This window comes from Schistocerca serialis, chromosome 2 (assembly GCF_023864345.2).
Source record: "Schistocerca serialis cubense isolate TAMUIC-IGC-003099 chromosome 2, iqSchSeri2.2, whole genome shotgun sequence".
Lineage (NCBI taxonomy): Eukaryota > Metazoa > Arthropoda > Insecta > Orthoptera > Acrididae > Schistocerca > Schistocerca serialis.
In genome coordinates this window covers 720,367,590-720,395,141 of record NC_064639.1, presented here as the reverse complement: position 1 = coordinate 720,395,141, position 27,552 = coordinate 720,367,590, and the positions used below count along the sequence as shown (strand labels likewise).

Genomic DNA, 27,552 nt, shown 5'->3' with positions numbered 1-27,552 from the left:
CCTCAACTCCTTTGGTTCCATCAGATTCACCTGGTCCTACTCCAAATCCCATGCCACTTTCCTTGACGTTGACCTCCACCTGTCCAATGGCCAACTTCACACGTCCGTCCACATCAAACCCACCAACAAGCAACAGTACCTCCATTATGACAGCTGCCACCCATTCCACATCAAACGGTCCCTTCCCTACAGCCTAGGTCTTCGTGGCAAACGAATCTGCTCCAGTCCGGAATCCCTAAATCATTACACCAACAACCTGACAACAGCTTTCGCATCCCGCAACTACCCTCCCGACCTGGTACAGAAGCAAATAACCAGAGCCATTTCCTCATCCCCTCAAACCCAGCATCCCCCACAGAAGAACCACAAAAGTGCCCCACTTGTGACAGGATACTTTCCCGGACTGGACCAGACTCTGAATGTGGCTCTCCAGCAGGGATACGACTTCCTCAAATCCTGCCCTGAAATGAGATCCATCCTTCATGAAATCCTCCCCACTCCGCCAAGAGTGTCTTTCCGCCGCCTACCTAACCTTCGTAACCTGTTAGTTCATCCCTATGAAATCCCCAAACCACCTTCCCTACCCTCTGGCTCCTATCCTTGTAACCGCCCCCGATGCAAAACCTGTCCCATGCACCCTCCCACCACCACCTACTCCAGTCCTGTAACCCGGAAGGTGTACACGATCAAAGGCAGAGCCACGTGTGAAAGCACCCACGTGATTTACCAACTGACCTGCCTACACTGTGATGCATTCTATGTGGGAATGACCAGCAACAAACTGTCCATTCGCATGAATGGACACAGGCAGACAGTGTTTGTTGGTAATGAGGATCACCCTGTGGCTAAACATGCCTTGGTGCACAGCCAGCACATCTTGGCACAGTGTTACACCGTCCGGGTTATCTGGCTACTTCCCACCAACACCAACCTATCCGAACTCCGGAGATGGGAACTTGCCCTTCAGTATATCCTCTCTTCTCGTCATCCGCCAGGCCTCAATCTCCGCTAATTTCAAGTTGCCGCCACTCATACCTCACCTGTCTTTCAACAACTTCTTTGCCTCTACACTTCTACCTCGACTGACATCTCTGCCCAAACTCTTTGTCTTTTAAATATGTCTGCTTGTGTCTGTATGTGTGGATGGATATGTGCGTGAGTGCGAGTGTATACCTGTCCTTTTTTCCCCCTAAGGTAAGTCTTTCCGCTCCCGGGATTGGAATGACTCCTTACCCTCTCCCTTAAAACCCACTTCCTTTCGTCTTCCCCTCTCCTTCCCTCTTTCCTGATGAGGCAACAGTTTGTTGCGAAAGCTTGAATTTTGTGTGTATGTTTGTGTTTGTTTGTGTGTCTATCGACCTGCCAGTGCTTTCGTTCGGTAAGTCACCTCATCTTTGTTTTTATATATAATTTTTCCCACGTGGAATGTTTCCCTCTATTATATTTATATATACACACACACACACACACACACACACACACACACACACACACACACACACACACACACACACACACACACACAAAAATGCTGGTTTGGCTATTTCAAAATACCATCCACAACACAACAGAAACCTTGAGAGCGAATACTGAAACAAGAAAGACGATTGTGCAGAAAATATTATTCTGAGAAAAGTACTATATGGGAGCAGATGATTCCCGAGTTTCAAGTGATCATAAACAAATTACCACACATGTCTATAGGACTATCCTGCCACAGTTATGAATAAAAATTTTACTGGGGAACCAATATTAAGATTATTTAAGTGCCACCTAAGAAAAGATAGAAGCAGAAAAATTTCTTAAGGTGGCAGATAACAGTCTACATAAAGCAAGCAGAAATCAGAACACAGAAATAAAATGCACTTGCGAATACACCCATATTTAATACATATGAATTAGAACTGAATGAGTATTATCACTGTAATTCAAATATAAAGAGAATAGTAAATTTTTTTCGAAATATTACAGACATTTTAAAACAGTTGGTATTCGACATCCAAAATCTGTTTAGTAGGCCCTAAAATGGGACAAGAAAAAGTATTATATAATATTGATGCAATAAAGAAATTTAAATCCCTGGACAATTAGCACCCTTTGCAAATTCAGCAAAATAATGTTCATTGGTAATTCCAGCTAATTGCTTTGTAGCTTCATGTTTAGTTTTCTATGAAGTAAAAGGAGAGGAGCAGGGAAGCAAAAAGATGAAAGGTGCATTGATAGAGAGCAGCATAATATGAGAGGGGGTGTGAGTGTGACATCAATGGAAAGGATATGATAGGACAAAAACTGTTATATGGAGAGTGTGGGGAGAGTAAGTTACAATAGGTTAAGGCCGGGATAATTTTGGGACCGGAGAACGTGTTGTAAGCATAATTCCCACCTGCGCAGTTCGGAAAAGCTGGTGGTGGAGTGGAGGATCCAGGTCACCTGGGGTGAGAAGCAGCCATTGAAATCAAGTGTGTTGTGTTCAGCTGCATGTTTAGCCACAGGGTTGGGCAGGTCATGCACCTGAGCCTTCCACTGGCATAAGATCCTCGAGGCAAGGGGCTGGGTTCAGGTGTGACACTGTGATGGACTAGGATGTTGTGGAGGTTGGGTGGGCAATAGAACATCACTTCAGGAGGGGCGCTGTCCCCTGGTCACCAGGCTGTCTGTCTGGAAGGGATGTTTTTGGTGTGCAAGGGAGGGACTTGTCAACATGCAGGTATTGTTGGCAGGTTTAATGTGGACAGAGGTGTGGTTGGAGCCTTCAGAGAGGGGGAGATCAATGTCCAGCAAGGTGGCATGCAAGGTTGAGAAAGACCAGATGAAACAGGTGAGAGAGAAGGTGTTGAGGTCATGAACAAATGAGGATGAGGTGTCTTAGCCCTGAGTCCAGATCATGAAAATATCATTGGTGGACCTTATCTAGTCCAGGGATTTGGTGTTTTGGGAGGCTAGGGAGGTTCCCTCTAGATGGCCCACACACAATTGGCACAGCCATGCGGGTGCCCATGGCTGTGCCATGGATTTGTTTGTATACCTTCCCTTCAAAAGAGAAGTGGTTGTGTGTTAAGATAAAGTTGGCAAGGTGTATGAGGGATGAGGTAAAGGGGTTTGGAGTCTGAAGAACATTGGAAAAAGATACATTCAATAGGGGAAAGACCATGGGCATGAGGGATGTTAGAGTGTAGGGAAGTGGCATCAGCAGTGATGAGTAGGGATCCAAGAGGTAAAGGGGTGTGGATGGTAGAGATTCAGTGAAGGAACTGGTTGGTTTCTTTGATGTGGGACGCACGACTTCGGGCAAATGGATGGAAGTGTTGGTAAAAGGGGGGGGGGGGGGGGGGATATTTCTTTCAGTGGGGCCAAAAGTACCATCGACAATGGGATGTCCAGGATTGTTGGGTTTATCGATTTTGGGGAGCATGTAGAAGGTGGGCGTGTGGGGTATGGCAGGTTAGGTGTGGAAAGTAAATGGCCCGCATCTCGTGGTCGTGCGGTATCGTTCTCGTTTCCCACGCCCGGGTTCCCGGGTTCGATTCCCGGCGGGGTCAGGGATTTTCTCTGCCTCGTGATGGCTGGGTGTTGTGTGATGTCCTTAGGTTAGTTAGGTTTAAGTAGTTCTAAGTTCTAGGGGACTGATGACCATAGATGTTAAGTCCCATAGTGCTCAGAGCCATTTGAACCATTTGAAAGTAAATGAGAAGATACACGAGGATGAGTGAAGAAATGTGCTCAATAGGAATAATCATAATTATCGTTTGGAAAAATTTGGTGCATGATATGCTGCACCAACAATCCACACAGTCAAGTAGCTTCATTTTGTGCACAGATGAGATGGTTGATACAGTATACCTCAGAAGTCAGAGAGCGTGTGGTTTGGAAAGCGAATATAAAACACTGGATGGAAGAGAAGGAATGGTCACTGAGATGAGTAATGTTTTAGGGAATAGTAACAAAGAAAAACATCACAGGGTTATGGGATGACAGAAAAAACTTAGGCAAAATAAAACAATGGTAACCCGAGGCTGGAATATCAAGAATTTTAGGAAAAGAATAAATTGCTACTCACTGTAAAGATGACATATTGAGTTGCAGACAGGCACAATGGAAAGATTGTTACAAGTTTAGCTTCCAGCCCAAAGCATTCTTCAGAATAGAAGAAACACACACACACACACATTCACATAAGCAAGCACACCTCATACACACACATGAACCCCATCTCCAGCAGCTGTCACGTTGAACAATAGCTGCAATTTGGAGTTGCGCAGGGAAGGAAGAGGGATAGAAGGGTATGGGAGTGGGGAGGGAAGAGCAGTGTCTGGCAGATCACGCAAGGACTACATGAAGGCATGACAAGCTTGCTAGGCACTGTGCTGGGAGGCTGTGGGGCAGTGAGATGGGGGCAGGGGGGAGGGGGGATTGGGGGGGGGGGGCAGAAAAGGAGAGGAGCAGGGAAGGGGAAAGACAAGCGAGTTGTTGACAGAGGGCAGCACACAATGAGGGTGGGGAACGTGAACAGTGAGGCGGTCACGAGGGTATGTGGACAGGGAGGAGGTGATAGGACAGAGAGGTCATAAACTCTTGTTTGGAGCAAGTGGGAACAGTGTGTTACTGTAGGTTAAGGCTGGGATAATTTTGAAACCAGAGAATATGTTGTAAGAATAACTCCCAATTGCACAGTTCAGTAAAGCTGATGGTGAAGGGGAGGATCCATATGGCTCAGGTTGTGAAGCAGCACTTGTAATCGAGCAGATTATGTTCAGCTGCAAGTTGTGCCAAAGAAGAATCTACCATTTTCTTGGCCACAGTTTGACAGTGGCTGTTGGTTCGTTGTCATACTAATACAAAAAGCTATGCATTGATTGTGACAGAGTTGATATATGGCATGGCTGCTTTCACAGATGGCCTGGCCTCTGATAAGGTATGATACACCTGTGACAGGACTGGAGTAGGAATTGCAGGGTGGATGGGTTGGGCAGGTCTTGTACCTGAGTCTTCAGCAGGAATATGATGTTTGTGGCAAGAGGTTTGGATTGGGAGTGACATAGGGAATGGACTAGGATGTTTTGGAGGTTGGGTGGGTGACGGAACACCACTTTAGGTGGGGTGGGACAGATCTTGGGTAGGATGTCCGTCATTTCATGGAACGATGATAGGTAGTCAAAACCCTCATGATGGATATTGTTCATTTGTTTTTGTTTGGGGTATTATTGGGTGATAAAAGGGGCACTCTTCATAGCTGGTTCTTGAGGTTGGTGGGAGGATTGACAGCGTATGGAGAAAAGTCACGGGAGATCTATTCATGGGCTAGGTCTGTGGGATTGTGTCTGTTGGTGAAATCCTTGGTGAGACTTTCAGTGTACTGGGCATGGGAGCACTGCAGATATCGCATCCTAGGTGGTCAGGTTGTATGGGACGTACTTTTTGGCATGGAGGGAGTGGCAGCTGTCAAAATGCAAATAATTTTGGTGGCATAGGAGGGTGCCAGGCAGGTGCCCATGACTGCTGCAGATTTGTTTGTACACCATCTCTTGAAAGGACAAGTAGTTGTGTTTTAGCAGAAAGTTGGTAATCTGTATGAGAGATAAGGAAGTGAAGTCTGAAGAACATTAGGAAAGGTAGTTTTCAACAACATTACAACCATGCACATGATGAGTGTTGGTGTATTTGGAAGTGGCATCATCAGTGACGAGTACAGTTCCAGGAGGTAAAGGGTGCTGATGATACTGAGTCGGTGAAGGAAATGTTTGGTATCTTTGATGTGAGAAGCTAGATTTCAGGCAGATGATTGGTGTTGGTCATTGAGTGCTGAAATTCTATCAGTCCCAGGTACAATAACCAGCACATTGGTACAATAAACAACACACTGTTTCCTCTCATCTTACATTTAGCATGTCACAAGCCTTATTGGACATAGGGAAAAGTTTCCCTTCCTCTACCCTGATCTCTTGACATCACTGTTGGTTTTGTGGATGCTGATGAATATGTAGGAGGCATATGAACAGGGTGTCATAGAGGTCAGGGTGAAAATGGATTCAGGGCACAGGTAGTGGGAAGGGCTTCAGGCTTTAAGGAGGGGTTGCAAGTTATGTTAGAATTCTGGGATGGAATCACTCTGACAGAGTTTATAGGCAGAGAAGCCAGATAATTGACAGATGTCTTCTGCCAGGTAGTCATCATGACTTGTAACGACAGTGGTGGAATACTTGTCTCCAGGAAGAATGATGAGATCAGGATCTGTTTTGTGGTTGAGTATAGCTGTTCATTCTTCTGCTGAAAGGTTTGTTTTCTAGGATGGGACCTGCAGAAGGATGATGAGGTCAGGTTCGAGGTAAGGAATTCCTGGAAGATAACCAGGGAGTTGTTAGGTGGGAGCAAGGGAGGATTGTGATTAAATGGTGGTATGAACAGGCAGAGGCAGAGGTCAGTGTTGGTGGCAAAGAAGTGTTTCCATTGCAGGGAGAATAGTCAGTGATAAGTCCAACAGGGTTAAATTTGGGTGCATGGCAAAGGTGAGGAGTTTGAATGAGACTAAAACTTCTGTGGGGCTTGGTTCTTTGGTGGAAAGCTTAACAACAGTGTTCTGAGAAGGTTTTGGCTCTGCATTTAGTGGAGTAGCGAGTTTTGAGGTATGTGGCAGGTTGAAAATGTCAGCTAGGCAGGGTCTGGGGGGCTATGACACATTGACGAGTAGGAATAATATAATTATGACAGGGATTGGATAGTGGTGCAGTAGGATGTCAGAGGGTTGGATAACTTATACAAATGCTGTCTGCTTCACACCTCAGGCCAACTGGATCTGCCACTACACCACCAGCTTTTCCAAACAGCACAGATGGGAGTTATGCTTACAACACGTTCTCTGCTCCCAAAATTATTCTGGCCTTAACCTATGGTAACTGGTAATTTACTCTCCCCACACCGTCCACACAACAGTTTTTGTCCCGTCGACTCCCCCCTGTTCACATCAACCTGACACTAGCCACTCTTATTGTATGCAGCTCTCTGCAAACACACATTCCATCTTTTCCCTTCCCTGGTCCCTTACTTTTCTGCTCCCCAACTCCCTACCTCATAGCCTCCTGCACTGTGCCTAGAAGGCAAGTCATGCCTTCAAGCAGTCACTGCATGCTGTGGCAGACTGCGTTCTCCCCCCCCCCCCCCCCCCCCTCCCACTCCCCACTCATTTACTGCTATCCCTTCCCCTTCCCTACCTCACACCAAATTGCTATTTGCTATTTTCATTCAACATGACTGTTGCATTCCAGTCACAGCTGCCAGAGATCCAAATGTGTAATATTCTTTCCATTGTGCCTGTCTGCAACTCAATGTGTTATCTTTATGATAAGTAGCAACCTATCTTTTTCCTAAAGTTGTTGATATTCCAAAGTTGACTTTTCATTGTTTGTTGTTAGTCTCGGTTTCACCTCTTTTTTGATAACTATAACTATCCTACCATTTCACATTAAACATATTAATGACTATTACACAAGTCTTTTACGCACTAGGACACTCATTATCAGAGATATTGCAAGTTTCTTTAGATTAATTTTGCTCCTTATCTGCTAAACGAGCCATCGATTCTCTTGTACCAGTGATAACACTAATTCCATATACTGCAGCAGCGGCAACACAGCCTGCTTGACACACTGTTTCCTCTCATCTTACATTTAGCATGTCACAAGCCTTATTGGACCTAGGGAATAGTTTCCCTTCCTCTACCCCTGATCTCTTGACATCATTAAAACCTTCTTTAAACCACCACATAAACGATCCTCTAGTTCACTGTGCATAAAAAATATAAATAACTAAATAAAAATGAATAAATAAAAAATTGTTTGTCTCAATTCATCATAAGTGTGTTACCCTGTATCACCTGATTCATCTCCTGGCTTTACCTGTGAAAACAGATTGTAATTACCACAATGTGGCACGGACAAAAGAAGGGCTTCAGCAAGAAAAAAACAAATGAATCTGGATAGAAGGAAAATAGAACTAGCACTCCTGTCAGAGAAGAAAGAAAGAAAATATAAGATTAAATGTGTTAGAATTGAAAAAATAAAGAAGTTAGATCTCCAAAGACTGATTCCCATCTCACCTCAAGATGCCCACCCTGAAGGGTTCTTCACCGAGACAGAGGAGGAAGCAGATTGTTAGTTATACTATACAGAACAGACGTCTCAGTTTCATCCATACACGCCCTGAAAATTAATCCTAACAACACCCCTATACAAGGTGAATAGAGATTGGGTAACCACTTGTTCGAAGTATTAAATTTTTGTTGTCGATCTGTAAGAGTGTAGTCAATGACAGCATTTCTCACAGTCAAAAGTATGTATGATGCATAATATTCCCTCTCAGTCATAAGTACTTCTGTACTTAATGACTTACAGTACTTATGAATAAATTACATTACCAAACATACCCTTTAAAAGATATACAAAAACCAACCATTATTTATAAAAGGAAAGAATACGATGCAATTCATACATACAGAACATATAAAAGCACATTTTCTACATTCAAATAGAGCTTGTAAAATAAAAATTTTATTGCATTCATGGGTTTTGTGTGCTTGAGCACACATGTTGTTTATAATCATATATTTAATAATATATAGGGTGTTCATTTTAACTGAAGGCACTGAAATATCTTGAAAACTACAGATCAGATCAAAAAAAGTTATAATTCCAATTTGTTTGTCTCAGAGTGTGACATCCAACAATACCACACTCGACCCCCTCACCACAGTTCGTGCATGGGTAGTGGGGCACAACTTCGGAATCTTCTATGGGATTCATATTTTTTATTGCAGGTTATAATTCTACAGCAACATCTACATAAGCCTGAAGCATTTTCTTTGTTTTGCCACAGTGCCACTGTAATTGGAGGAATAGAAATGGGTACACAAATGTAATTTACGATATGCTACTCAATGGCCCTTAAATAACCAGTGACACGTGGGACCCCAGCTCCATGCTGCAAGGATAGGACACACCAGTATTTCATAACATCTGATTGGGAACCCCATTCACAACATTGTATTCCTCTGACATATTCAACATGGGACTACTCGATTTGCCTGTGGCCATAGCTGGAGGTGAATCCTACTCTACTTTTCCAATTAGAGTAAGTGTTCAAACACAGTAACATCAACTTTAATATACCAGTGGGGATTTTTCAGAATGAGATTTTCACTCTGCAACGGAGTGTGCACTGATACGAAACTTCCTCGCAGATTAAAACTGTGTGCCAGACCGAAACTTGAACTCGGGACCATTGCCTTTCGCATGCAACTGCTCTACCATCTGAGCTACCCAAGCACGACTCACGCCCCATCCTCACAGCTTCACTTCTGCCAGTACCTCATCTCCTACCTTCCAAACTTTACAGAAGCTCTCCTGCAAACCAGAGCAGAAGAGCTTCTGTAACGTCTGGAAGGTAGGAGACAAGGTACTGGCAGAAGTGAAGCTGTGAGGACGGGGTGTGAGTCATGCTTGGATAGCTCAGATGGTAGAGCACTTGCCCGCGAAAGGCAAAGGTCCCAAGTTTGAGTCTCGGACTGGCACACAGTTTTAATCTGCCAGGAAGTTTCAGTGGGGATTGTTTACACTCCAGTTATTCTGGTCAACGCTACTGTGGTTTCTGAATGTAGACTCATCGGAAAATAGTACATTGGCAAAGAACATGTGGTCATTTGCATTTGTTGACATTCCCATTCATAAAACATTACCCAGTTATGGAAATCAGTGCAATGAAGTTCTTGATGCAGTAAGACTCGGTGTGGACAATACTTATGACAATGCTGTATTGTGATAATGCTATCTATAGACATACCTGGACCGATGTTTAATTGCCAGGTGCTTATCCACGGCTTGTGGTGGCCTGCCACTAGTACAGCTATTTCATTATCTTCTCCTGTGAAATGTATGCTTCGGTTCCCTTTGCTGGTCTTTATGCTGCCATCAGACATAATGGTATTCACAACCTTGTAAATGAACGAATGAGAGTGAGCTTTCTCTGGAAAATGTTCAGCATATGAGGCAACAGCAGCCTCAACATTTATGCTGCATTTTCCATAAATCTCAAGATCATTTCAATTTTTCTTCTGCAGTTGCAGAACTCACCATCCACTTGCACTCCACTCCAGGTGATACGTAGGTGTACAGGCAACAAACACTGTGTAAGTATTGTAATGTCTAGAGCTGCTGCTTGTCCTACAGCTGCACAGGACGTGAGCTCCAGTCACAGTGTACTACTCATTATGACATGTCGTAGTTCACTATACAGAAACAGCAGCAGGTCAAGTAGTCCCCTGTTCAATATGTTAGAGGAATACGACACTGTGAATGGGGTTTCCAATTAGAAGTTATGAAATACTGGCCTGTCCTACAGTCACAGCATGGAAATAGGGTCCCATGCACCCTTGCATATTTAAGGGCCATTGTGTAGCATGTCGTATGTAATGACTGTGTACCAATTTCTGATCCTCCAACTACAGTGTCATCTGTGACAAAACAAAGAAAATGTTTAAGGCAAAAAGGATGTAGACTTTGCCGTACAAATGTAATCAGCAATAAAAAATGGAGGTTCTGATTGAAGATTTCAAAGTTGCATCCCCCCTACCAATGCACGGGGTGGAGTGACGGGTCAAGTGTGGTATCACAGGGTGTCTACCTCCGACACAAAAAATTGAAATTATAACTTTTTTTTTATCCTATGGGTAGTTTTTAAGGTATTTCAATGTCTTTAGTTAAAATGAACATCCTGTATGTCCTCTATGCTTCAATATCAAATAACATACTTTCTCACTCCCTTCAAAACAAATTCTGACCTAATCATTCTACCTTCAGACAAAGGTGCCACAACTGTTGTTATGAATCACAGTGACTACTTTGCAGAAGGCATCTCCTAATTATCTGACTGCCCCGCCTTTAAACTCTGCCAGAGCAATCCTATTCCAGAAGTTCAACACATAACCTACAATCCCTGCTTAAAAACTTGGGCCCATCTCAGAATCTCCCCCTTGAATCCATTTCTCTACTCACACCTATGATACCCCTCATGGCAACCTTCTACATATTCCCCAACATCCACAAGCCCATCAATTTTGGATACCCCATTATTGTTAGTTATTGTGCTCGCACTAAAAGACCTTTGGCACTCACTCACCTATGCCTCTAACTAAGTGCCCAAAATCTAGGCTCCCAGATCAAAGATATCAAATGTATACAAACACATCCATAGCACAGTCATGAGCACCTACATGGCACCCTCCTACACCAACCTATTTTTAGGTATCTAGAGGAAACCGTTCTATCCTCCCAGAACCCCAAACCTCTGGTCTGGTTCAAGGTTCACTGATGACCTCTTCATGATCTGGACTAAGGGTCGAGACGCCTTATCATCATTACCACAACCTCAAAAACTTCTCTTCTATACATTTCATCTGGTACTCCTCAACCCAGGGTGTCATATGCCTGGACATTGATCTCCTCCTCTCTAATGGCCCTATCCACACCTCTGTTCACATTAAACTCATCAGCCACCAACAGTATCTGTGTTTCAATAGCTGCCATTCCTTCGACACCAAAAAGTCCCTCACACACAGCCCGACCACCCTTGGACACTGTATCTGCAGTGATAAATACTCCCTTTCCCAGGATGCTGACAGTCTCACAAAGGCCTACTCTGACAGCCAGTATCCCCCAGACCTAGTCCTTAACAGGATTATTGAAGGGACAGATTGCTGCTCATCGAAATTTTCTGTGTCACTTCCCCACACACCAATCCCCCACCAACATCTGAACCCAGCTACAGAGGAAAGCCCCCTTTGTCACTCTGTACCACCCCAGATTTGAACTAGTGAACAACATCCTTCATCAGGGTTTTGATTACCTATCACCCTGTCCTGAAATGACAGAAATCCTACCCAAGATCCTTCCCACCCCTCCCAAAATGTATGCTGTCACCCACGCAAACTCCATAACATCCTAGTCCCTTCCCTATGTCACACTAAACCCCAACTCATCACCACAAGCATCATATCCCTGTTGAAGACTCAGATACAAGGCCTGCCCAATCCACCCACCCAGCATTTCCTACTCCAGTTCTGTCACAGGCTTATCCTACCACATCAGAGACAAGGCCACTTGTGAAAGCAGCCATATCATATACCAGCTCCGCTGCAATCATTGCACACCATTTTATATTGGTTTGACTACCAATCAGTTGTTCATCAGTTCAAATGGCCACCACCAAGCTGTGGCCAGCATCATCGTAGATCACTCTGTGTCACCACATGCAGCTGAATATAACATGCTTGATTACAATAACTGGTTTACAACCAGAGCCATCTGAACCTTCCCCTCCACCACCAGCCTTTCCGAATTGGGTAATTGGGAGTTATCCTCACAGCACATTTTCTGCTCCAGAATTATTCCAGCCTTAACCTAAGTAACCTCCTGTCCCCATATTCTCCACTTAACAGTTCCCACCCCATCTGTCCTACCACCGCCTGTCTGTCACATACCCTCAACACGACCCTGTTTTCAGTCCCCACCCAAATTGTGTGCCGCCCTCTGCCGATGTTCCTGCCCATCTTTCCCCTTCCCTGCTCCTCTCCTTTTCCACTTTTCATCCCTTCCTGTAGTCCTGCATGCTCCTCCAGACAGCACTCTTCTCACTCCGTACCCATACCCTACTATCCCTCCTCCTTCCCCGTCTAACTCCAAATTGAAACTTTTGTTCAATGTGCCAGCTGCATTCCAGTCCAAGCTGCCAGAGTTAGCAGTCATATGGTGTGCAGTATGGTTGCTTGTGTAAATAGTCTTTTTGTTGTGCCTGCATGCAACTCAACATCATGTTCCTTAAATGCTGCCTAAACCATGGAATTGTCCTCTCCTTCTCCCCAATGACCTAACCATAAAAATTCCTTTCTCTGGATCACACCACTCATCCTCCTTTCAAAATGACATTTACCTTGTCACATTCCATCCATCCCTGGCCCTCACAAACCTGGTACTGCAAAAACACATCTCCATGGCACAGGCTTTCTAAAATCACCTCTGCTCCCTCTGCAAAGTACTGCTACTGTGCAATCATTGCTACATACATCACATCACTGAAATTGAATCCCTCAGTATCCAGCACCTGGAGGAACATTCCCGACACCATTACCATAAGTTATCCAACACTGCTGACATCCTACTGCCACCATGGTGAAGCACTATCCACCCCCTAATCTACTCACAGTGTTCCTCCTTTCAACCCCTCATAGCATCCAGACCCTGCCTAGCTGACCTTTTCAACTTGCCATATCCCCGAAAACTTCCTACCAACACTCCACTAAATCCAGAAGTGAAACATACCCAGAACACTCCTGTTAAGCTTTCCACCAAAGTCCTCAGCCCCATAGTCAAATTTAACAATGTTGGCCTTGTCAAAGACCTATTCTCTTACTCCCGATCCCTGCAATGGAAACGCTTCTTTGCCACCAGTTCCTCCAACCAAAGACAACCTAACACCAGCACCGAACCTGCCCCTGACCCCCCACCCCCACCACCCAGTACATACTAACACCCAACTGCAATCCTCCCCCCTTCCACCTAACAACCCCTTGGCCATCTCCTAGGAAATCTTTACCTCCATCTTGGCCTCACCACCCTAACCCAGGTCTGTTCCTAAGAACATTAACATTTCAGCAGATGAAAGGACACCCATACACAACCTCAAAGCAAATCAGGAGTTAATCATCTTATCTGCAGACTAAGGTTCCACCACTGTCTTTATGGAACAGACCTCCTGGTGAAAGGCATCTGGTCATTATCTGACTCCTCCACCTATAAACTCTGCCAGAGTGATCTCATCCCAGAAGTCCAACATAATTTCCAATCTCTGCTTAAGACCTTAGGTCCTTCTCAGAACCTCTCCCCTGAATCCATTTCCCTTCTCACTCCTATGATACCCCACACACCCACCTTCTACATGCTTCCCAACATCGCCAAACACAACAACCTAGGACACCCCATTTATCTGGCTATTGTGCCCTCACTGAAAGAATTTTGGCATTCAGTCACCAACACTTCCAACCAACTGCCTGAAATCTGGCACCCCACATCAAAGATACCAATCACTCCCTTCACAACTCTCCACCATCCCCACCCCTTTACTTCTTGGATCTCTGCTCATCACTGTTGATACAACCTCCCTATGCATCAACATCCCTCATAAGTGTGGTCTTGCTCCTATTGAACACCCCCTCTCCAACATCCTTCACACTTCAAACCCACTACCTCATCCCTCATACATCCAACCAACTTATCCTAACACACAACTACTTCTCCTCCCAAGGGAAGTCTTTTCTTAATATTGTGGATTGACAAAAAACATAGTAGTGAGCTTAACAGAACATGGGAAGCTACTTTATAATACACAGAGCAAGTATTCGTCTAAAGTACATTCACTCTTCACAACTTCCACTTTGTCATCATTTTTGTGGTAGGCAGACTATGAACACCTTGATAATAAAGAAACATAAACATCGTAATTGAATAAATAGATCATTGGTGAAAAACCTTTTGACAACATGTGCATAAATGTTAAGCATAATTAAAGGGAAAATCAATATAGAAAGGATAACCTGAGAGAAGGTTTGTTATTACACAGTTCAACATAATATATGTGAGTTAAGCACTGCAATACGCATAGCTTGAGTGGTAGAAAAGAAGGAGTCAGGAAAAAATGCATTTAAAATAACCAGGTAAATTCAATATGCTATGGAAAACTTCATCATTGGAAGTTAAAAAGTTAAGGGTTAGAAGCTATGCACACAGTTACAAAATTTTTAATATGGGATGGACCCAAGTTTCTGTAGGTTTGGGAGAGAGGAATGTTAGGTGAACTCAGAAAAGGGAGAACACAATGAAAAACAAAATTCAGAAAATTTCAAATTGTCATGGGTTAACCTCTAAATATACTGATTGTGTTGGGCATTCGTAAACCTTGGTGAAGAGAACTGATTACAAACTGCAGCTTGGTTACATTGTTTCTCAAGTGAAGACTGACATCATACTCATTCAACAGAACTAGATCGGAAAATCTTCTCACAAAGTACTTCCAACACTGAAACCACATACATCCCATGGTTGTATGTGTGCTGCTGTCAAGTCCTCTGGGGTGACCAGGTGAACAAGTTTCCTGTCCTTGGGGATGACATTCAAAATAGTTTTTTCATACTGACCACGCAACTTCTCATATTTTTAGAAGAAACTAAAGATTAATGGAGATTTTGAATCGAGAATTCAAGAATCTCTTTTTGAAGCTCCAAATGTCCTTATGACAGCATCAAAATCTGGCAAACAAACATCTGACCAAGTCAAAAGATATTTTAAAGATGTTTTCCTTCTGAGTGAGGGAGAAAAATCTGTATTACTGTTAGATTCTTTGGGGATGGTGAATGTGAAAGAACCATTTAGAATGTCATACCTGAGGAGAATGAATGTGGTCATCTGATGATTCCAAATGTATCGATGGCATAGGTACAGCCATGGGATATACACAGCTTTTGATATTGGAAGAATTTTGTGAGAAGAATTTCAGATCTAGTTCTGCTGAATGATTATGGTGGTATCAGTTTCCACTTGAGAAACAATATAATAAAGCTGCAGTCACAAGTACATAATCCATTCTCTTCATCAAGACCTACCAATGTACTGATTGGTACACATCAGGATATTTGGAGGATCACCTATGACAATTTGAAATCCTGTTGAATTTTGTTTAATACTGAGTTCCCTGTTGTATATACTATGTGAAGAAATTTCATTGATTTTAGGTGCATGGTGCAAAAAAACATTAAGCTTTAAGAATTTCTTTACAGTTTAAAATTACTGGAGTAATTTTGCACCATAATAATGATTACTTATTATTTTCAACCAACAATACACATCTGTGAAATGGTAAACCAAAAACATCAATGTAAAATATAAAATAACAATTTAAAACATAAAACAAAAATCAGTAAAATCAATAATTAGAATAATAATAAGTTTTTAGATATTTTAATTAGGTAAACTGAAAATCTCCAGCAGGACATTGTGTACAGTTTGTTTTCCAAAAATGGTAATTTGGAAACCAGCATTATTATACATGGATGTATATGGCTCAAAAGCTTCTATAATTTATGTTATAACAAAAGTTTTCGTTTTTCAAAATAAATTAATGGTGGTGGGATATTTTGCAAAATTTCAAATTATTCCAAAAGCTGATTATGCAGTTTTCAAGAAAGTTAATTATATTTCAAAGATATTCCCTTTCAACCTAACATGCCAACTGACATTTTGAGGTGTGTTTTACACATTAAAAGTAAAAATAGGCATAAACAAAAAAACATGTTGTATTATTTTGCCCCCGCTATACATCCACCACATTATGTCAAAATTGTTTACTTACACTATGTGCTCAAAAGTATCCAGACACCTGACTGAAAATGACTTACAAGTTCATGATGCCCTCCATCGGTAATGCTGGAATTCAATATGGTATTGGCCCACCCTTAGCCTTGATGACAGCTTCCACTCTCGCAGGCATATGTTCTATTAGATGCTGCACTGAGGGGAAGTATCGATGTCGCTCGGTGAGGCCTGACACGAAGTCAGCGTTCCAAAACATTCCAAAGATGTTCTATAGGATTCAGGTCAGGACTCTGTGCAGGCCAGTCCATTACAGGGATGTTATTGTCATGCAACCACTTTGCCAAAGGCCATTGTCATGCAACCACTCCGCCCAAGGCCGTACATTACGAACAGGTGCTTGATCATGCTGAAAGGTGTAATCACCATCCCTGAATTGCTCTTCAACAGTGGGAAGCAAGAACGTGCTTAAAACATCAATGTAGGCTTGTGCTGTGATAGTGCCATGTAAAACAAGGGGTGCAAGCCCCCTTCATGAAAAACACGACCACACCATAACACCACCGCCTCCGAATTTTGCTGTTGGCACTACACACGCTGGCAGATGACATTCAACGGGCATTCGCTATACCCACACCCTGTCATCGGATCGCCACATTGTGTACCATGATTCTTCACTCCACACAACATTTTTCTGCTGTTCAGTCATCCAATGTTTATGCTCCTTACACCAAGTGAGGCATTGTTTGGCATTTACCAGCATGATGTGTGGCTTATGAGTAGCTGCTCGACCATGAAATCCAAGTTTTCTCACTTCCCGCCTAACTGTCATAATACTTGCAGTGGATCCTGATGCAGTTTGGAATTCCTGTGTGATGGTCTGGATAGATGTCTGCCTGTTACACATTGTGACCCTCTTCAACTGTCAGCAGTCTCTGTCAGTCAACAGACGAGGTCAGCCAGTACACTTTTGTGCTGTACATGTACCTTCATGTTTCCACTTCACTATCACATTGGAAACAGTGGTCCTAGGGATGTTTGGGAGTGTGGAAATCTCATGTACAGACATAAGACACAAGTGACACTCAATCACCTGACCATGTTCGAAGTCCATGAGTTCTGTGGAACGCCCCATTCTGCTCTCTCACGATGTCTAATCACTACTGAGGTCGCTGATATGGAGTACCTGGCAGTAGGTGGCAGCACAATGCACCTAATATGAAAAACATATGTTTTTTTGGGGTGTCCAGATACTTTTGATCACACAGTGTACACTTCGGAATGTTCTGTTGTAACGTCTCATAGATTTGCTTTTAATGGTACTTTTTTTGTTCGTAGTTTCAGCTACTTTTAGGAAGAATTCTTTGGATTTAGTGATCACCAATTTGAATTTGATACCACTTTTCTCACTACGGCTGTGGGTTGATTTGCATAATGCTTTGTTTCACTATTTTTGATGATACTGTGAAGAATTCCATATACTACTTTTAGTCTTGATTAAAGCTAGTCTACTCATCTACATTAAATAAAAGTTCTACAAAAATGAAACAATGGAAACTTCAGGTAGGAGTATCAACAAAGTAGGAAAAGACAGATCGCTACTTATCATAAAGAAGACATGTCAAGTAGCAGACAGTCGCAATTAAAAAGATACTTACATAAAGCTTTTGGCCGCATCCTCCATCAGTAAAAGAGAGACATGCAGGATCCACACACACAAGTAAGCACACCTCACACTCACAAGACTGCCAACTCCAGCATCTCAGGCAGGAATGCCATTTCAGCCCAAGATGCTGGACCTGGCAGTCGTTTGTGCATAAGGTGTGCTTGCTTATGTGTGAGAAAGGTGAATGTCCCTCTCTTACTGATGAAGACTGTGGCCAAAAGCTTGATGCAAGTGTCTTTTAATTGTGCCTGTCTGCAAGTTGGCGTGTCTTCTTTAGAGTAAGTTGTTGTTAAATGAAGTACTCTCCTCTTGGCGAAAAATACTTTGATCCCAAACGTTAGTCTAAGCTGCCACCATAAAAGTCCCTCTCACTTTGTAAAAGAAACTTACTGTAATGATATCGACTGAAGCAATTCAGGAAAAAACATTAAAAAGTACAAAGCTTTAGAAACACTATAAAAATGGAGATCAACTGAAAATTATAGCATCTCGAAATAAAATTGTATAAGAGAAAATACATCTGCATTTAATTAATTCAATCCTAAGTGAAACATTATCTCACAATATTTCTTCTTCTTCCTCTCCTCAGTAATCGCAGGCCCTGTAGACCAGGCACTGCACCATCGATCTGCATCCACTGCCTTCTATCTCTCGCAGTCTCTCTCTACCCTGCGGAAATTTCTAATGCTGCGATGTCCTTCTCTATGTCATCTTTCCACCTTTTACGATGTCACCCCAATGGTCTTGTTGCCTCAATAGTTCCGTCAAAGGCTTTTTTGGTGATTCTGTTGTTTTCCATTCTAGCCACATGTTCAGCCCATTGCAATCTCCTACTTTTTAATTTCTGGATGATAGTGGGTTGCTCCATTAGCTGATAAATTTTATTGTTCTTTTGAATTCTCCACACACCATTCTCCAACACTGGTCCCCAGATTTTTCTCATTATTTTTCTTTCGAAAACATTCAGTTTTGCAATAATTAAATGTAAAAGATTTACATGCCACTAACACATGGAAAATTGAATAAGAATAGAGAGTATAATACATTCTACCAAGCACATATTGTGGGATGACATAACATACAGACCACAGCTTCGAATGTTTCAGCATCATCCACAAAAATGTACTTCTCTGTTACAACACACAGTCTCCTGATTGTATCATCCAGCTTCTTTAAAGACTTCCCTGTGAAATAAGAAGAACACCATAAAAATAGGTGTTTTAGGCTCAACAAGCACATGTAAAATGATTATAGCAACCAAAATCAACCAATGCTTATTGTATTATACTGTGAAATATATTTAAGGATGAAGTAAATAAATTGATATATTGGAGATAAGCATGTAGGACTGATGGTGTTACAAGTGTATCACATATAGGTAGTTGAAAAAAATAATATTTTGAAATGATCTATAAACGGTGGTAAGTCAACAAAACACTGACACACAGAATTTATGGTATCCAAACATCTTGGTGTTCACATTCATTACAGTAACTTAAAGACAGAATTGACTGCATCATTATTACATCACAACTATGCTGCAATGTGTATTCAAAGTAAACAAAACGGAGCAACAAAAAAGTATTATTCACTTTATGTATTTACGTTTTTGAGGTGTTGGCCGAACAGTGAGTTGCCGAAGTAAGGCTGGTACCTCAAAAAATAGTGTATCCACAAGACAAGACATTGGAATGTACCTGCAGTTGTGAATATGGAAAATCATCAGCTGTATAACGGAATGACAACAACGAAAATTTGTGACAGACCAGGACTCAAACCTGCATTTCACTCTTATAGCAAGCAGTCGCCTTAAAATTTTGCTATCCAAGCACAACTCACAGTCAGACCCAAACTTCCATATGTCGCCAATCATGCATCTACAACCTGTACCGAGCAAGGTGGTGCAGTGGTTAGTGCACTGGACTCACATTTGGAAAAACAATGGTTCAATCCCGCATCTGGCCATCCTGACTTAGGTTTTCCGTGATTTCCCTAAATCGCTCCAGGCAAATGTCAGGATGGTTCCTTTGAAAGGGCATGGCCGACTTCCTTCCCCATTCTTCCCTAATCAAATGAGACCGATGACCTGACTCTCTGGTCTCCTGCCCCAAACAACCCAACTACCCCCCAACAACCTGTACTACATTTTACGTGAAAGTCAATTCTCTGGTTTCAGCAGATAAATACAGTACTGCAGTTCCTGTGTTATTCTGAATTATGACACAATGTAACAGGCACTGTGATAACTACAGTCATTATGAAATACATGAAATGTATTTATAGTTGTGAACATTGACAACCATCAGCTGTATAATGGAATGACAACAACAAAAATTTGTGGCAGAGCAGGACTCAAATCTGATTTTTCCTTTTATCACAAGTAATCGCCTTACCATCTGGCTATCCAAGCACAACTCATAGCCAGACCCAAACTTCTATGTGTCATCAACCATGTGTCTACAACCTGTACTTGGACATCTATTATGTACATTCTCATACAGGGGAGACATTTTACTTGACATACGATATTGCAGTGGCTGTGTTGTTCTGAATTATGATGCAATGTTCCTTCAGGCATGCATGAACATCTGAAGCAACAGGCACTGCAGCGACTACAACCATTATGAAATACATGAAATATATTCACACTTGCGAATACAGACAACCTTCAATTGTATAATGGATTGATGACAATGAAAATTTGTGCCAGAGTGGGACTCTAACCCCAATTTCCCACTTTCTGGTCACCTTACTATTTGGATATCCAAACATGACCCACGGCCAAACCCAAACTTCCATATGTTGCTTAACCATGTGTCTACAACCTTTACTCAGACATCCATTGCGTATATTCCCATACAGGGAAGACATTTTACTAGAAGATCACTTGTCCGGTATTGGCAGATAAATACGATATAGCTGTGTCTGTGTTATTCCGAATTATGGTGTTTCTTTGGCACATGCATGCATGTCCAAAGTTGTTCAGTTTCAGGTGCAGCATAATAAATGTCAAGTTACTCAGTGTACAACAGATGACAACCTTCCTCTAACAGCAAGCAACACTGCCACAAGTTGCTGCACCTTAATTTCTCCCATTCAGTAGCATGGAAGAGAAATGGTTGGAACATCGTGCACAGTTGGAGGTCCACTTCGCTGAATACACCATCACAAGTATGGTATGCACTGCACTTTTACTGTTGATGGTCAGTGCCAGCATGTATTGCATGTGCTTAAAATTGTGCCCCAATTCTCATCCCAAGACTACCAGTTACGACAATCTGATTCAGCTGCTGAATGAACATTATGAGAGTCAGGTGCATGTCACAGCAGTAAGGTTTAAATTTTCCCAGCTCAAGAGGCAGACAGCACAAACGTTCAAATACTGGATTCCTGAAATCAAGAGGGCTAACAAGACATTGCAGGTTCAAGTGTTGTTGTGTACTATTTTAAAATTGCTGGATCCTTATCAAAAACAGCACTGTCTACTTTGGAATCTCAGACTATTGTGGACTCAACTGTGGACTCAACTGAAGTTCATTTTGAGGCTCCATGTATTTCTGTTATTCAAACTGCACTTCACAGTCTAAAGTTAATGCCAGTGTTAATAGGGCTCAGACAAACAGTAAACATAGAGGTAAGAACTTTCAGTCTCCTGGTACTATGAGGAAGTCTTGTCCTCAACGGTTTTCTAATCATGACCAAAAAGCTTGTTCATATCATGACGCAAAATGTTTCCAGCTTGGAAAGCAAGGTCATATTCAAACAATATGTTTTACAAGGCAACCCAAGCTCGAGTGCTGGCTGATGTCATGCAGGCACACGGTCGCAGCATTGCTATCATCAAGTGTAGTCTGTAATAGTGAGACCCCTAAAGCGCTTGTACTTTTCGGATCATGGAACTCTTTTGCTGCTTTCCGTAGACAGGAGAGCAAACATTTTGATCAATTATGAGTGCCTTGAAGGACAATTAAATTTCATTTAAAACACTGGTGGATCTGTTTCCCTTATTAACAAAGACACATATGAAAAGATCGGTAGCCCACAGTTCAGCAGTATATTTCTGTTTTGCTGCATACAACAGACACGAAGTACTAGTACTTCATATGTGCAGCTTGCCATCAACTTTTTGTGGAGTTATGAAAGGTTCTTCATGCTGGAAACATGGCAAACATTTTTGGTTTAAATTTGTTTAAGTTGTTCAACCTGTGTACAAGGCAATGTGATACAACTCAGTGTTTCAGTGCCTCCCACTAATGTTTCTGACTTGTATGATAAGTAAACAGACCTTTTGAACCAGGTTTATGGAGGGCTAATAATTCTGAAGCACACATTTCTGTCAAAGAAAAAGTGCAACTGCCATTTTTTCATGCACCACCTGTACCCCATGCAATAGGTGAGAAGGTTGCTGTAGAACTGCAATGATGAAAAGACATTGGGATTATCTAACCTGTTTCTGCAAGTCAATGGGCATCGCCCTTGGTCGTTCAAAAAAGCCAGAAGGCAGTTTGCATCCATGTGCTGATTTTAAAGCAACAGTAAACCCACAAACTGTCATGGATTCTTTTCCTCTTCTATGACCTGAGGTATAAATGGATAGACTAGGGCAGGGAAGATTCTTTTCCAAGACGATTCACATGAGGCACAATTACCACTGGACAAGCAGTCCAAGCAATATTTTGTGATAAACACTCACCTAGGTTTGCACCAGTTTCAAATACTACTGTTCAGAAGTGCTTCAGCTCCAGCTGTTTTTCAACAGTTCTTGGAACAATTAATGACAAGAGTCCCTCTTGTATAAACTATTTGGACAATATCATTGTTGCAGGTCATATGCCTGCTGAACATTTGACAAATTTAGGTTGGTTGTTTCAAGTTCTTTCTGTGGCTGGCTTAAAGTGCAACAAGTTTAAGTGCTCCTTCTTCCAAGACACATGATAAACACACAGAAAATTCACGCTGCTACTTTGTACATTCCTGTGAATTCATTAAAACCAATGTGCAAATTGATGCTTCTGTGAACCGGGAGCACCAGAGAAATGATATTTTTGTGTGGTCCCAAGAATGTCAGGATGCATTTTAGCAAGTAAAGAACTCATTATTAAGCCACTGTTGTTAGATATACATTTTGATCCGGGTATGTGTAATCAGCAGTCTAAGAATAGAAATCGACAGCCTGAAGTCCGAAAATATGGAACTGAAGTCGAAGCGAAACATGGATCCATTGCTTCAAGACAGACAGAAGGACAAAAACTTTCGCGAGAACATGGCTACATTGGTGCAAAATGACGCTGATAAATCATCAGAATGGAAGGTAGTACACAACAAGCGTCAAACAATCGGCACTAAAAATTCGTGTACAGCAAATATTTTGAGGTTCGAGAATGTAAACAATTTTGATGTACTTTGTTCTAGTAATAGTCTCACTGAAAGTGAAAACAATCGTAAGAAGAGTGTGCCGATAAACTATCGGAAAAAGGTTAGGTTTGATCTTCCAAAGCCACAACGTTCAGTTAACAGCAATGAAAGTGGCAGTGGTGTGATCCAGTCTGCTGTGAGTGAAACATCAACAAATCGTTTTCACATTTTCGCTGATAGTCATGGTAGAGGCATGGCTGATATAGTGAAAAGCAGTTTTAATGCTGCCGATGTTTGTGGAATTGTGAAGCCAGGTGCTAAACTTCAAGAAGTTGTAGCGGGGTGTGATCCTGAAAAAGTAAAAAACGAGTGTGTGATCTTAATAGGTGGCTCAAACAACGTTGCCTGCAACGAAGGGAATGATGCCATACAGTCGCTCAGGAAGAAAATATCGTCGCTTCATCAGTCTAAGGTATTTGTTGTGAACATTCCAAAGAGACATGACTTAATTCCACAGTCCTGTGTAAATGAGGCTATCTCACAAACGAACTCTAAGTTAGCAAAGTTGTGTAAGCATTTTAAAAATACTTGTGTTGTAGATGTAAGCAGTTTTGGACGAGAATTATTTACAAGACACGGTATGCACCTGAACAGATCAGGAAAAAAAGCATTAGGTAACCTCTTAAAAACAAAAATATTGGAAGAAGTCCACAAATGTACCCCAAAGTTGGAACCAATCGCACTTGAATGGCTCCAACCATCAAGTCAGACTCGGTTTCAAACTCAAATGTTTCAGGAAATTGTTAGTAATGAACGTACTGTGTCTGTAGCTACCGATAATTTTTTAGGCAAAAGTTTAGATCTGTCTCTAATTCCAAAGAAATGACGATTTTTCACCAAAATGTGGGAGGACTTGGTAATAAAGTAAATGACATTACTGTTCTGTTAGAGGAACCACAAGGAATAAAAGATACTTCACATCATGTGAAGGATATTGAAAGGTTACAGCTAAGTGATTACTGTCAGGCAACGCATTACTCTAGAACCATCATGGAAAAAGGTGGAGTGGTAATTCATGTAAAAAACAACATATCTTACAATGCATTAGATTTAAAGAGCCATTGTATAGAGCAACAAATTGAAGTATGTGGTGTTGAGATTACTGTAAATGACTTCACAGCTGTAGTGTTAGCACTGTATAGATCTCCCTCAGGGAATTTGAATGTATTTCTTAAGCACTTAGATTCTTTATTATCCATACTGTACTCAAAGTCCAAGAACTTGATAGTTACTGGTGACTTTAATGTTGATTTCCTAAATGAGAGCAATAGTAAAGCTGATTTAGTACATTTAATGGAGTCTTATAATCTGATGGCAATAGTAGATTTCCCAACTAGGATTACTGTTAACAGTAAAAGTCTGATAGATAATATATTTATAGATAAGTCTAAATGCAATGAGATCACTGTACATCCAATCCTTGGCCTTTCTGATCATGGTGGTCAGTTGCTTAGGCTCAATTACATCAGTGTATGCAACAGTTCCGAGCATTCTTGGAAATCTTTTAGGATAATAAATGAACAGGGCCTTAAAAAATTCAATGATAGCCTAAAAGAGATAGACTGGAGCCGAGTTTATAGGGAAACAGATGTAAACAAAAAGTACAATTCATTTTTAAATGAATTCATGTCTGTATTTGAGTCCATCTTTCCCAAAAAAGTAGTTAGAAATAGTCATATAGGCACTGCCAAGAAGTCTTGGATCACTACAGGGATAATAACATCGTGTAGAACAAAGAGGATGTTATACAGTTCTCTCAGGACTTGTAATGATCCAAAGAAACAACAACACTACAAACTTTACTGTAGCATTCTCAAGAAGGTTATAAATAAATCTAAAAGTATGTGCATAAAATCAGAAATTGAAAGCTCAGAAAATAAAATTAAAACTATATGGAATGTAATAAAGAGGGAAACTGGCAGGACAACAGGGAACATGTCTCAGGTAGAGATTAATACAGGGGACAGTATCATAAAGAAACCTGAGTTGGTTGCAGAAATATTTAATAACCATTTTTTGAGAGCAGCAGAGAAGACAGGCTGTAATGGTTCTATGGAAGAATCATTGTCCCTCCTACAGAAAGCTATTAGCAACAGAATCCCACAGTTATCCTTACCTCCAGTTACTGTAAGCGAAGTCAGAAGAGTAATTAGATCATTAAAAAATAAAAATTCTGCTGGTGTGGACAATATTTCTAGTAAAATACTGAAACACTGTTATAAATTTGTTAGTCCCGTCTTATGCAACATATACAATGCATCCCTACAAGATGGGATTGTCCCTGACAGACTTAAGTTGGCTGTAGTGATTCCTCTCTTTAAAAAAGGGGATAAAAGCATTGTTACAAACTATCGCCCAATATCCCTATTAACTACCTTCTCGAAAATTCTAGAAAAACTCATGCACAGGAGGATTGTAGACCATCTCAACTTCCACAGTATCTTAAGCAAAAATCAGTTTGGGTTTCGTGCCGGTCTTTGTACTGAACAGGCAATATTCTCTTTCAGCAACCAAGTTTTGGAAGCCATTAACAAAAAAATGTCTCCAGTGGGTATTTTTTTTTGATCTTACGAAAGCCTTTGACTGTGTAAACCACCAAATTCTTTGGAAAAAGGCAGAATACTATGGTTTAGGTGGTACTGTTGGCTTGTGGCTACAATCATATCTACATGATCGGAAGCAGACTGTAATGCTAAATGGCTCTTCTGGAGAACCTGCCTCGTCTGAATGGGGCACGATAACGTGTGGTGTGCCTCAAGGCTCCGTTCTGGGCCCACTGCTTTTCCTCATCTTTATTAATGATCTTCCTCTTTGTTCTGAGACAAACAGCAAATTTACCCTGTTTGCCGATGATACCACAATTCTAATTGACCATTTGATTGATCATGATCTTGAAAAAACTACAAATACTGTTTTTAATGACATCTTAAATTGGTTCTCCTCAAATGGTCTCTCGCTCAATGCAGATAAAACTCATTATATGAGGTTCCATACATCACAAAGTAATCCCGATGAAATTAACATAAAATGTAGAGATCAACCAATACAGAAAGTTGAAGACACAAAATTCCTGGGTGCTTACATAGACAGTAAATGTAATTGGTCAGTTCACATTCTTCATCTATGTAAAAAACTTAGCTCGGCAACATTTGCATTACGGGTAATTTCTTCAGTGGTTGAAGTTGACACTATTAAGGTTGCCTACTTTGGCTACTTCCACTCATTGATGTCATATGCTATCATATTTTGGGGGAACCAACCACTTGCAAAAAAAATTTTCACCATCCAAAAAAAAGCAATCAGAATAATGTGTGGGGTCCATCAAAGACACTCTTGCAGGCACTTGTTTCGGAAGATAGGTATCCTAACAACTGCCTCACAGTATATTTTTTCCTTGCTGACCTTTGTGTGCAAAAATTATTCCATCTACCAAGACAACAGTAAATTCCATGGTTATAACACCAGAAACAAAAACAATCTACATTTAGAAATGAAACGTCTCACTCTGGTACAAGAAGGAGTTTACTACTCCAGCATTAAGCTGTTCAATGCTCTACCACTACATATCAAATGTGTTCATACAGAACTGCCAAAATTCAAACAAGTTCTCAAAGATTACCTGACAGAGAAACCTTATTATACTGTGGATGAATACCTGAAAGAAAATGTATACCATCACTAAACTTATTGTGTCTAGAAGTAGTTCAATTGATTTTATTGTGCATTTGGGCATTAGCGCACTTTTTGTAACAACAGATTGGCTGTACATGTATTTACTCTTGTAGGCCTAATATCTGATTTAACTTTGTGCTCTTATCTTTAATCTTTATTTGAAACTCCTTTTTCTGTCAAATGGTAGTTATGTTATCTAGCTGACATTGTATCTGTTACTGTATTTATAGTATGTCTTACCTAAACTATGTACAATTTGCCATTGAATTGCCCTTGTATTTATTGTAAGTTTAAATTGAAACCTGTACAATTTGACACGTTCCATATCCTTGTGATTGACTCACTAACTGGATCTACGGAACAAGAAATAAATAAATAAAAAATAAATAAATAAAT

General features: G+C 41.3%; 1 protein-coding gene across 1 annotated transcript in view; it reads right to left on the bottom strand.

Annotated features, from left to right (window-relative positions):
* Positions 1-27,552, bottom strand: part of LOC126455679 (piRNA biogenesis protein EXD1-like) — a 202,750-nt gene that overhangs the window by 116,138 nt on the left and 59,060 nt on the right. The window contains exon 4 of the mRNA XM_050091446.1: positions 19,156-19,253. Coding sequence (XP_049947403.1) covers positions 19,156-19,253 — 98 coding nt within the window. The remainder of the gene's footprint in view (positions 1-19,155; positions 19,254-27,552) is intronic.